At 40.5% G+C, this 12051-nt stretch overlaps 1 protein-coding gene across 1 annotated transcript; it reads right to left on the minus strand.

Annotated features, from left to right (window-relative positions):
* Positions 1 to 63: 63 nt before the first annotated feature.
* LOC129764929 (nuclear pore complex protein Nup75) lies at positions 64 to 12051 on the minus strand. Its single transcript, XM_055764579.1, has 4 exons — positions 11860 to 12051; positions 10982 to 11797; positions 10026 to 10912; positions 64 to 448 (listed from the first exon to the last, which is right to left on the minus strand). Exons 1-4 carry the CDS (start codon positions 11887 to 11889, stop codon positions 106 to 108), a joined length of 2076 nt encoding a protein of 691 aa, XP_055620554.1. The 5' UTR covers positions 11890 to 12051; the 3' UTR covers positions 64 to 105.

A 12051-nucleotide genomic window follows, 5' to 3' on the forward strand; every position in this document is an offset into this window, starting at 1 on the left:
TTTGCCCCTTCCTCGAATGGAGTTTCTTCGAACAGAACCATTGCAATGACTGAAACGCGTGTATTTTACCAAGCAAAACAGGAAAGATTTATTCTAAGAAACACGCTAATCGGCGACAGTATTTTCAATAATGAACGCACGCGACAGATTACGTGCACACGCCAGTCGCAGGAGCTTCACGAGATCGTCGGTGCAGTTGTTCAGCAGATTGGAGGAAAACTTCGAAATCAGCGCTTGATTATCAACATCAGCACCGTTGTCGTTTTCATCGCTGCCGCCGGATGCCGACTTTTTGCTGCCATTCTTCAGCTGTTCCTTGCGTTTCTCGATCATTGGAACCAAATCCCACTCCAGGTGATGCAGAATAGTGAACGTTTCCTTGGTTGGCACGACGGGTTCCTTGTACTCTAGCAACGGGATGGTGTCCGCTAGGAGTGACGGCCAGAAGCTAGAAAATAGAAGAACGGGGAATCGGGAATCAATTTAAGGTAAGTTATGATTTTCGATGGTTTGCAATAGATAAAAATGTGTACGAGTATAAAACAAATAATCAAAAGTCAACCACAAGCTCTTATTTAATCAGAATAGTTGAGAAAGTCTTCAAACAGTTGATACAAACGAAGAAGAGAATAGAAATGTTAATTACAGTTGTGGGATAAAGACCAAATACAACTGAACTGAAATGATTCATCCTTATTATCAAGCTTGTTTCAATGTGAAAACAAGAAACCGTCAATAATGGACAATACATAACATAATATAACTGCTTCTTCAAGTAAAAATAATGCTGACCAGTACGGCACTGGAATTTAATACGAGCGCAAAGGATTAAAACATATAAAAAACAAAACAAATTAATTGTTCTTTATATTATGAATTTCATCATTTTGCAATGATAAAAACTCTTTACAAATACTACGGATCATTCGAAGGCCCTATTCTGTATTCCGACGGATTTCCATTTCATTCGAAATCGTTGTTTCGTTCGAGCTATAATTTCGCCTCACCTCTTTCGAACGTTTTGCTCCTTTAATGTTCTAAGAGAAACAGATCGAACGAAATGCAAAAACAGCTCGAACGGAATACAGAATGGAATTTATCCATGTCGTTCGAAATACTTCGAATCGATCGAAATACAGAATAGGGGTGGTTGTCTTTGCCCCAAGGGTCATGTGTTGTCTAGTCGATATCCTTTATAAAAATATATAGGAGGTTGTGTTCAAGACACGACCGCATTGTTGACGTAGAACTACGTTATAGTTTAATTCAAGTCGCTTGTTTATAACTGCGAATATTATTTTATAATGCTACGAAAATTTTGAAGTAACCATTCTACCAGTTTGGTCGCTCTGAAATGTTTTTTTTTATTGTAGAATCATTTGACGATAATTGTTTGAGCGCAGGCGCAGCTGTCATCCTTAGTGGAGAAAGTTTTGCTACTGGCAAGCGAAACCAAATCACATACAAAATTCCAGAATGACATTTACTTTCTTGGTGACTAAATAAACGAAAAAAAAACTCTATCTGTTAATCTCAACAGTCTCGAAAAGAGTAGCACTGCTTCATTATGATCAAGATTACCGCAAATGCAATCCTAGTTGAAAGCAGTTTTGCGACTGGCACGCGAACTCAAATAAATTAATACTTATTACTATTATTACCTTATTGAATAACTTGGTATTCCCGAAATATTTTTTTGGTGCACAGCCTTAACACGCATTGATCCAATGTCGAAGCCTTTATGATGACAGAGAACAATGTTAACTGATTGGAAAAAGGCTGAATATTTGCCTCAGCAGAGATTCATTCATCCCTCCCGCTATCTCCCCTTCTTGTTCAAATTTATCATTACGGCTGCATAATTTGCAACATCAAACAATCGTCCATCATAGCAAAAAAAATAGACGATTGTTGCATCGTTACAGGGCCAATACCAACGGGAGCAGATACAAATGGGGTTCCAGCGTAGCGAAGATGCACTATTTTTTACGTGCGGGTTATGAACCACGCACGTACGCACACAAATATCCATATATCGATGGCTTGAAGCAACTAAATATACACACGCTTATGTCCGTTTTGCGCACTTCTCAACAGAAGCACTTTCTGTTAATATTGCCAGTCTAGATTAGCTTAGCTGTCGATTCTTTTTTCCTACCGTCATGCGAAACCAAATCACTGACAAAATTCCAGAACATTTATTTTCTTGGTGAGCTGACGATAGCCTAGCTTGATGATTCTTTATTTATTTATTTATCTATGACCGTCTCGAATTGTTTATAATTCCTCAGACTGAATCCTTATATTAAATTCTTAATCCTATTTTTAAAGACAGTTTTGGACACGTTAAAATCGAACACATCACAAGCACTATTGAATTCACGGAAACAATTCTCTAAGGGGTTATGGAATCCGTAGGAAGTCCAATGGCGATTGATAAACAATAGATCTCGCTCACGTAGTTGTCGGAATGGTACATAGAATTCCATTTCTGACCATTCCATTTTCCATTCCATTTTTGACCATCGGAATGGTCAAAATTTCCATTTAACAGATCAAACACAAATATTTTTTGTAGATTGGCACGCCTAGAAGCTAGCGATTCCAACGCGATCAGTCTGCAGCGGCTCGAGTAGCCGAGGAGATGGTCTGGATCTATCCAAGGCAGTTGTCGGAGAGCATATCTAATGAAACTACGCTGTACTCTCTCCATTCGTGTGATTATGGTGCTGTGAAACGGAGACCACACGCAGACAGCATACTCCAAAATGCTACGTACTAATGAGCAGTATAGCGATTTGAATGCGTAAACATCTCTGAAGTTATTGGAGCACCGACGAACAAATCCAAGGGCAGCAAACACTTTAGCGGTAGTGACGCAGATATGCTCATTGAACCTTAATTTGTTATCTAGGACGACTCCAAGGTCGCGAATGGAATCAACACACTCTAGTGTTTCAGGCCCGACTAAATAACGGAATTCAATTCGAGACTGCCGGCGAGTGAACGACATTGTTTTGCATTTTTTGATATTCAATTCCATTCCGTTATCCTCACACCACCGCCGTAGCTCCTCTACGTCAGCCTGAAGCGCGCAACAGTCAAGATGGGATGTTATTGATCTATAAATTTTCAGATCGTCGGCATAGAGCAGTTTTCCAGCATTCAGTCGAAAGCTCAGGTCGTTTATGAACAAAACGAAGATAAGCGGCCCAAGCACACTTCCCTGTGGCACCCCTGATGTGATGGGAAAAAATCGAGAGTGAGAACCATTGATGTTTGCATACGCCCACCGTCCAGATAGGTAGGAACGCAACCACTCACACATCCAATACGGAAAACCTAGGTGACTAAGCTTCGCTACTGCAAGTTCGTGGGGAACCTTGTCGAACGCTTTCGAAAAATCGAAGTAAATTGCATCTACCTGGTGTCTGAGCTCGATTTCCGTTGATAAAAAGTTAGTGAACATCATCAGATTAGTCGTTGTCGATCGTTTACTGTCGAAGCCATGTTGATATTCAGATATCATCGGTTGACATACGGTATATAAAATGTTATGAACTAGTCTTTCGAATGCTTTTGCCACGCAACATAGAATGGAAATGCCTCGGTAATTTTCAACGGCGTGATTGGAGTCTGATTTGAAGATCGGACATATTGAAGCTGTTTTCCATTGATGCGCAAAAGTGCTGTGACGTAGCGACTTATCGAAAATTATTGTCAATGGTATCTGCAGAGACGTGGCGCATTCTTTCAGGAACAGTGGCGGAAGTTTATCAGTTCCAGAACCTTTAGACACGTCCAATTTACTCAAGGCAGTTGAGACATCGTGCTGTGATATTTCAAACAGCGGCAAATTCAAATCGAAAACGGGACAGTTCCTGAGACTGTCAGGGGAGAATGCTGGTGAAATGGTGCTGCCGGGGAATCAGCACTATTACCGTTGAAAGTCATCTCGGCTGGGAATCGATTTGAGTGCTTCCGATTGCGAATAAACGTCCAAACATAGGAGGGGTTCCGCTTCGCAGTCGTCTCCAAGTGGGCGATGTAATTCTGAAATGATGCGGTTTGAAGTTCGTCATAATGAGTCTCAATTGTGCGAAGATTGTGACGATTTGCATTCGTTCGTTCTTGAAAATAACGTTTACGGGATTTGCGGACAGCGTTACAAAGGTGCTGCAGCTCGGATGTCCACCAAGCGTGCTTGTAGGAGTGTCTCGTGAATCGTCTACGTGGAACATGCTCATTCAAGACTGCATTCAGAGAGTCATAGAATATACGTACCGTCTTGTCGGTATCCTTACCGAGAAACAACGAAGCCCAGTCGATAGCAGATACAGCTCTATTAAGTTCTGCAAAATTGCAGCGTCAAAAATCAAAGTCGTCGGTTTGAATTGTGTTCCCAGGAGGTAGCAGAAAGTTGTTTACATCAATGCGAAGAACAAACGGAATGTGATGACTATCGATTCTAAGTAGGGCAGATGAAGGCACGATTAGTTCAACTACGCTAGGATCGCTGACGAATGCCAGGTCTAGAAGGCGGCCGTCTGCGTTTGATAAGCTGTTGATTTGAAGGAGACCGGTGGCAACCATCGATTCGACTAGCATAGTTTCTTGTTCAGATGAAGCATTCGTTGGCAACAATCCGTTAACGTCTTCATCTTTCTGCCGTATTAAGCGGGGTAAATTGTAGTCTTCCAGACTTCCAGACGATCAATTGCTTCATGGAATACGCTGTCACTCTGCATTGTCAGAACTGAACGATGATTCACTTCTGTTCGTATTTTGATTTCTTCAGTAAGAAGCTGCTGAATCAGCTGCTTTAAGTTTAGTTCAATGTTAGCGCGTGGTTGACAGTCACGACACGTGGGAATCATGTAGTCCCTCACGACATCTTCGTAATCCATTTTTACTCCGATGCAAGCCACTTGAAAGCGAATCGAGCAGCCTTCGCACTTCCACAAAAAAAAATGATTGTTGGTAACGCCGCATCTGCAGATTTCGCAACTCATTGTGAACTTGTTGCAACAAAAAACACGAGAACGAGCACTTATTTAAAAAACGCGCGCGGTACAGTTCGATGAAAAACAAACGGTCAGCAAGCCCGCTCACGGTGTTGTTTGAATTTAAAAATAGTAATAACAAAACAATCACGAAATACGAACTAATTGCGGAGCAAAATGAAAATGCGTCCGCACCCGAAGCAGCTACTTATCGAATGATTCCCCACACAATTGTGTAGTTCAGAACCTTAGTATAATGGCGTCAGTTTGATGCAATAATTGCAATGCCAACAATACACATGTGTGGCTCAGAAACAGCGATCAGTTGAAACTGCGAAAAACGAGTAAACAGACTAAACAGTTCTAAAAATGTCACACACTGTAGGTTCTCAGCAGAATCATGTTGTCCTCATAAGCCCAAAGAGTTATCTTTGTAGATACCCTATGGATACGTTTTTTTTTGTTTTGCTTTCTCAACAAAACCTGAACTCCTTCATTTGATCCTGACATGGTATAACCGCAAGATTAACATAGGACTACCATTGGCTTAGTAATCATTTCTTTGAAGTTGCACCTAAATCAATTCTCAATAAATGGATGAATGAATATTTTGTTCTGCCGTGGAATTGTCTTGATCTTTTCAAATATATACCAAATAATATTCTTTTTGACCTTCGACTCTCAAATCATCAAGACAATCTTATTCAATCCTCCGTACATCCGAAATATCTTTTCCGTAGAAGTACGTGTTAGGGAAACATTCCGATCTGCACAAAGGCAAGTGAGTACAAAAGTACTCGCAGCTTGCATATATTTGCAAAACCGATTTCCCGAAGCTCCGTGGTGTGGCAGCTCGCAAAAAAAAAACAAACAGCTCTTCAGCTTCAGAAGAGAAAAGAGCTGTGGAATTGTAGAGAGTGTGTGAGCTGTAACATTTAAATGAACTGACCGCCTCTCGCTCTTCGTGTTATGACATCACTTCAGTTTCATTTGCTCCCCGTCTTTTAAACTGTTATATTCGCGTTGACGGCATTGAGCTTTTTTTACTAGTTTAGGGGGCACCAAAGATAATAGTTGACTTTCAGGCAGAATGAACACATTTTTAAAATTAAAATTATGAATTAAAATTAACTTCTGTGTATCAATTTAGTATTCTATGTAAATGAAAAACACTTTGTAGGGGGTGATAAGATCTCATAAGAAAATTGTTCTCGAAAACAACTTTGTATTATAATGAAAAGTCTCAGTAAAAATGTCGGAAATGTATAGACAAATGGTTAAATAAGAATCAGGTGTTTCAAGTGATTAAATTACATGGTGTGAAAAATTTCATTCAAATTTAAACATTTTAAACCTGGCTTCGTGTCTTCTAATCTGATAGAGATTACATTACATCGAGTTTGGGACCCAAATTGGAAGTCGCCAACAGACGTTGATACTGTCAGCTGAGCTGAAGAGTTGCTCATAAAGAACAGCTCTTTTAGGTGAGCTGAGCTGATCTAAGCTGTTCATCATGATGAGCTGGTTTGCACGCTTCTAGTATTTAACATGTCGAATTCCCCAAGCACCTTGGTTTTGAAGTCCGTGTCAGAGATACACCCCCAGGCTCCTTGGTTTTGGAATCTCTGTTGGAGAAACCGTAAATCGGGCCAATCAAAACGTGACATTTAGGGCGAAAGATATCGCTTGACATTTAGCAATTATTCAATTGTTTATATCACGAAAATCAACATTTTATTCATTGTGATAGATGCGTAGAAATATTTCCAATCAATTGATGCGGACATCTTTTCGTTACAGTTTGAAGGATGTAGCGAATGAAGGTGAAGCGAGTGAAGGAGTGAAGGAGTGAGCAACAATATATTGAGCCAGGGTGAATGAACTGCACATTGAAATAAAGTAGATTTATTATTGAAAGACGAATTCTCGCGTAACTTTTGAAAAGGTGATATATAACATTCACATCAACTCGAGAAAAACGAAGTTGAAGACCGGAACATTGTTTCAAAAGGAATCGATCTTTATCACTACTTTTACCACTAGCAGTCAATAAAAACTCTGAAAATCCAATCGTAACTTTTGTTATGTGATTTTAGTTTGAAATTGAAGCCTCCGAGCGAAAAATGTTACATTGGATCTTTTGACTGTCCGCTTTGTACATTGGACAAATTACGTTGCACGATGAAAATTTGCAAATAACTACTGAACAACGCTTCAAATACTTGCACTTCGTGCTAAAAGCAGATCATTATTGTTACCACTCGTTGAATTGCACTAAAAATGATATCAACACCCGAAAATAACAAAAACTCAACATGCCCGAAGTGCGACTTTGTGTTGTATTGATTGCTTTGTTACTTCGGACGTATCGAGCGTCAGAGGAAAGTTGCGTCCGAAGTAACAGTCGAGTACTTAAAATTCGAATCTGTATTGGACATTTTGACATAGAACTACGTCTTTTAGGAAGGGTGCCAAATCAGAAAACAGGTCACGTTTTTATGAAATAAAGTTAACGTTAATAACTGTTTTCACTCTGAACGAATTCTCATGAATTTGCAATCGAATCAGAAATTCTCTAAGATTTGTTCGATATGTTATACATTACAATTCGCAAATCTCTTAACGGTCCAAATTCATGAAAACACGAAGAATTTCCTTTTTCTCATACATTTGTTCTGCCGATTTGTGTGCTAACCCTACCCGTAATTCGAATGCATATAACTCGAACATTTCTTAATAGATCGGAAAGATTGTTGCATCAATTGATAGGAAATATTTCTATGCGTCTATCACAATTAATAAAATGTTATTTTTCTTGAGATGAACAATTGAATAACTGTAAAATGTCAAGCGTTATCTAAACGCCCTAACTGCCAAGTTTTGATTGGCCGAATTTACGGTTTCCCCAACACAGACTTCAAAATCGATGAACCTGTGGAAATCCGCTTTGAAAATATACATGCAAGTCGGGTTACTTTTTGGTGTTGAGTACTGTTGTACCCACTTGTAGTTGTGCAGCCCGGCATGTTTCCCTAAAACGTACTTTTGAACAGAGAAATCTGGGAAAATCGTCATTTCATATACTAGAGGTGAATGCACTTTCGCGGTTCGAGAACTACGTAAACATGAGATGTTCAATAATTCCAGAGGGAAATGTAAAATACAATGATGGTTTGACAATTCTTCCGTTCACATATTTTGGTAGTCCTAGGCATCATATCAAACGTCAAAGGACGTTCATCAAATTTAATTTCCACAAGGGCCGTTCTCAAGACTAGAGGCGAAAAACAAAAAAGGGATGGAATGAAACCACAGTTGCGAGCAAGATGGTGGAGTTAACAAGTGGCTCGTAATTTACACTATTTAGAAAAGACGTATGAGGAATGGCAAGACGAAAAGTTTGGATTTGTTTACGTTATTACTTACGTTGGTATGGTTACATTTGTTTTCGTCGAAGGTATTTGAAGCAGTATAATACATAAACAGTTGTCGTTGAAAATAGTAACCCAGTAACCTTTATGCATATGCTTCCGCCAGCTGGCTCGGCTAATGTGATTCAGGGAGTGCTTTGATCGTGGTACCGCCACTGGCGCATAATTTGCAGCTTTGTTTTTTGTGCTGGTTCATAACGACAATCAACCGTGCCGGCGAAACTGTAGTCAATGTTTAGTGTTGTTTGGATACCATCTATGTAAATAAGTTCAAACTTACGGGATACGTCCGAACGGCAATTCTGACATTACGTTTTACCTTCCACTTCACTTTCCTTGGTTGCGAGTGAGCGGATATCATTCATGCCTAATGCTGATTTCAAACACATATACACACACAGCTCGATATATGAGGAAGCCCTCTGTATCAAAGTGTGCTACGACAAAAAAATATGCATACGAAAATTTTTTGCGCTAGTGCGGATATGAAAGAGTATCCAGAAATTTGGAATATAGATATACACTGCATTTATTTAGCTACAACGTATATTTCATTGAAGTATGCTTTCAAATTCCCGTAGGAAAACCTTACTGTTGCATGTTGTGGGGTTCGATTCCACCTCAAGCGGAATGTAGGCGCAAAAGTGTTTATAGTTTGTGCGGGTGCGGGTTGGCAGCGCTGTTCAATCGTAAATGTAATATATTAATATGTTAATATATTATATATCTAATATGTAATATGTCTACAGTCTGGTAGCGATATCCATATTATTCTCTATCAGTTTACCAGGCCAGACCTACCAGTTTGAAATTGTTCGAATTTCAAATGAAAAATTTAACTACTGGGGTAGTAACAATAAAAAAACTAAAAAGTTATTTCAGAAATTTCGATGCATTCTAAAATAATATTCGATGTGGCAAACAAGTGGATTGCATAATATAATTGCGTAGTTCTACGTCGAAAATGCAGTCGTGTCCTAGATACAACCCCTTACAATTTTTTCTTTCTGTTTGGGTGAAACTTCTCCACCGCGAAAAATGTAATATGAGAGCTACATTTGACTACACCAAACAACCCGCACGCAACATAACACAACACTACGAAATGAGCAGTAATGACCACCAGGTTCGAACCTTTCATCTGAACCCGCCGTCATTCGAACACTTTTCTGTATCTTCAAGAGCGACAGAGCAAACGCAAGCAGCTATGTATGAAGCGATCACTACTACTAATGCGCCGCCTTGCGTAAATATGGCATTTGAGGTTCAAAGGTTTCTGTTGAACGAAGCCGATGGAAACACACATATCATTGTTGATTGAGCAGGTAACTCACTTGCTCACGCTTCGCCCCTGAAATAGTCAATGAGAGTAAATAAGTGAGCCCCTGTACATTAGTAATTTCCAATGTTCGTATTATACGGCCTATTGTATTTTGTAAGGATCAACATGTAAACCTTTTCAACCAATTCAGGTTCGCGAATGATCCACCCTGCGACTTTTACTGTTTAACGTAAGAAATTTTGTTCATTTTTCTAAAAACATCGTGCATAGGTTCCAGTCCTAAAACAGTAACACAAAGCTCATACTTACTAACTGGGGGTAATCTTCGAATCAAGCAGATTGATGAGTAGCTCCGCTGCTTGCGCGAACGATCTTTCCCTGTAGAACTGACAGAAATCGTAGTACTTCACCAGGAAGATTAGCCGAGGCGAGATGAACATTTTGGCTCCGATGTTCGAAATAACGTCCTCGCACATTATCTCCCCATAGTTGCAGTAGTGTTCGAGAAAGATGTTGGCTACCGCCGTCACGTAGAAACTATCCCTCGAACGGATCGCCCATTCGAGCGCGTTCCCGTACAGTCGATTCGCCAGATTTCTCTTGACCAGCACTTTACATATTTCACTTTCCACCGACTGAAAGCCATTCTTCTTTGCCACGCTAATCAGTTTCATCGCTTGCTTTTCGTTCTTCAGCGGAATTCTTGCCAGTAGCGCTTCTCGTGCTCCCAAACCTTCGGTGCTCGAAAACTCCAGATAATCCAAACCAGCCTCCCACAGTCCAGATTTGTGGGACATCAGCAGGCAGCCGAAATCGAACAGTAAAGACTCCCGGAACAATCGCTCGGATGTCTGTTCCTCATTGGCTCCAGTGGAAAGTGTGAGCTGACCGCAGTGATACAGTAAATCCACTAGATGTGTAACGAACCACTTGTTATCGCAAATGTTTTGAACATTGTGCAATACTTGGGGCAGATTATTTTCCATCACCGAGAGGATGATTTTATCCAAATATTTGTAAGTTGGATTCATTCCACCAGTGCTGATACATTGCGACAACCAATTGTTAGCGAAGGTTCCTAGTTCATAGTACTTACAGGTTGACTCCATATAAAACAGATATCCCGGGAAAAATTCATACCAACATGTAGCGAACTTGCATTGTTCGGTCCACGTTTGACGATCACCGATCACAAGCTGCAACAAAAAATGGGGAAATTCAACGATCTGCATTTTACCAAAACCCATCCAATCTTTAAAATATACCTTAATAATTTCTTCCAGTTCCGGTTCGGTGCAAAACACGCCCGCATCAACCTTGGACCGAGCATTTGCCGACCAGTACTGTCGCTGCGATTTGAACTTCTGTATCGATAGCCCACCGTAAACACTATAAACGGGCATCGACTGCAGAATTTCCTCGGCAATCTCGAAGCATTCACTCTCCGAGTTGGTGTGCAACTTGAGTAGGGTCCTAGCGACGTTGAGTTGACCCTGCACGATCAAACCTTTCAACACGAGCCAGTAGTCATCGTTGGAGTCTAATTCGCGTCCTTGCTGAAACAGTTCTGTCGCCAATCGCTCCGCGGTAGGAAAATGAAACCGAACCCAGCTAAGCAGATTTGGTACAACGGCGTTAACCGCACTCGCGTCGATTATCAGGATTTCCACCAGATGCCAAATGCATTCCACCGAGTAGAGAATGGTGATAAAATTCTGGTACTGTTCCGCGTTCGGAAGCTTCGTGCTGATCAGTTCCTGTAGCTTTTCCAAGCAAGCACGGATCGCGCTTCGATATGTACGTGAAATTTTCATGTAATCAATTGCGCCGGCCGAGGAACTATTTTTCACAACTTGCAAATTGAGGAAAACATTGCTGCATTCGGTCACCAGGCTGCGAAGAATCGGTTCGTCCAGGATAAAATTTGTCGTTAGGTGATACACATTGACCGGCGAAGTATTCGCCGGGCGATTTTGAATGGACTGCAGCAGCTGGTTGCTGTAGGCGGTGACTGAGATTTTGTCCTCGGTGAACCAAGCAGCAGTCAGTCCGTGTCGTTTTCCGAGGTCGCAAGGAATGGTCTGAAATTGAATTATGAATTAACTGTATCGCGTAGATGCCGAATGATCTGTTTATCACTTACAAAAATCGGACAAACTTCTTTGGATGTCATGGTGCAATGAAGTGCTAGAAAAATATATTCCGTCGAAACTAAATACGAAAACAATCCATACAACACTGTTGGAGAGCGATGAGAAAAGAGATGTCTGCGGTATTGTGCAAAGCGGCTTAAAACGATTTCTTCATTTCAGCATCTTGGTTTTGCGAGGTTATG

Source organism: Toxorhynchites rutilus, chromosome 2 (genome assembly GCF_029784135.1).
Source record: "Toxorhynchites rutilus septentrionalis strain SRP chromosome 2, ASM2978413v1, whole genome shotgun sequence".
Classification (NCBI taxonomy): Eukaryota; Metazoa; Arthropoda; class Insecta; order Diptera; family Culicidae; genus Toxorhynchites; species Toxorhynchites rutilus.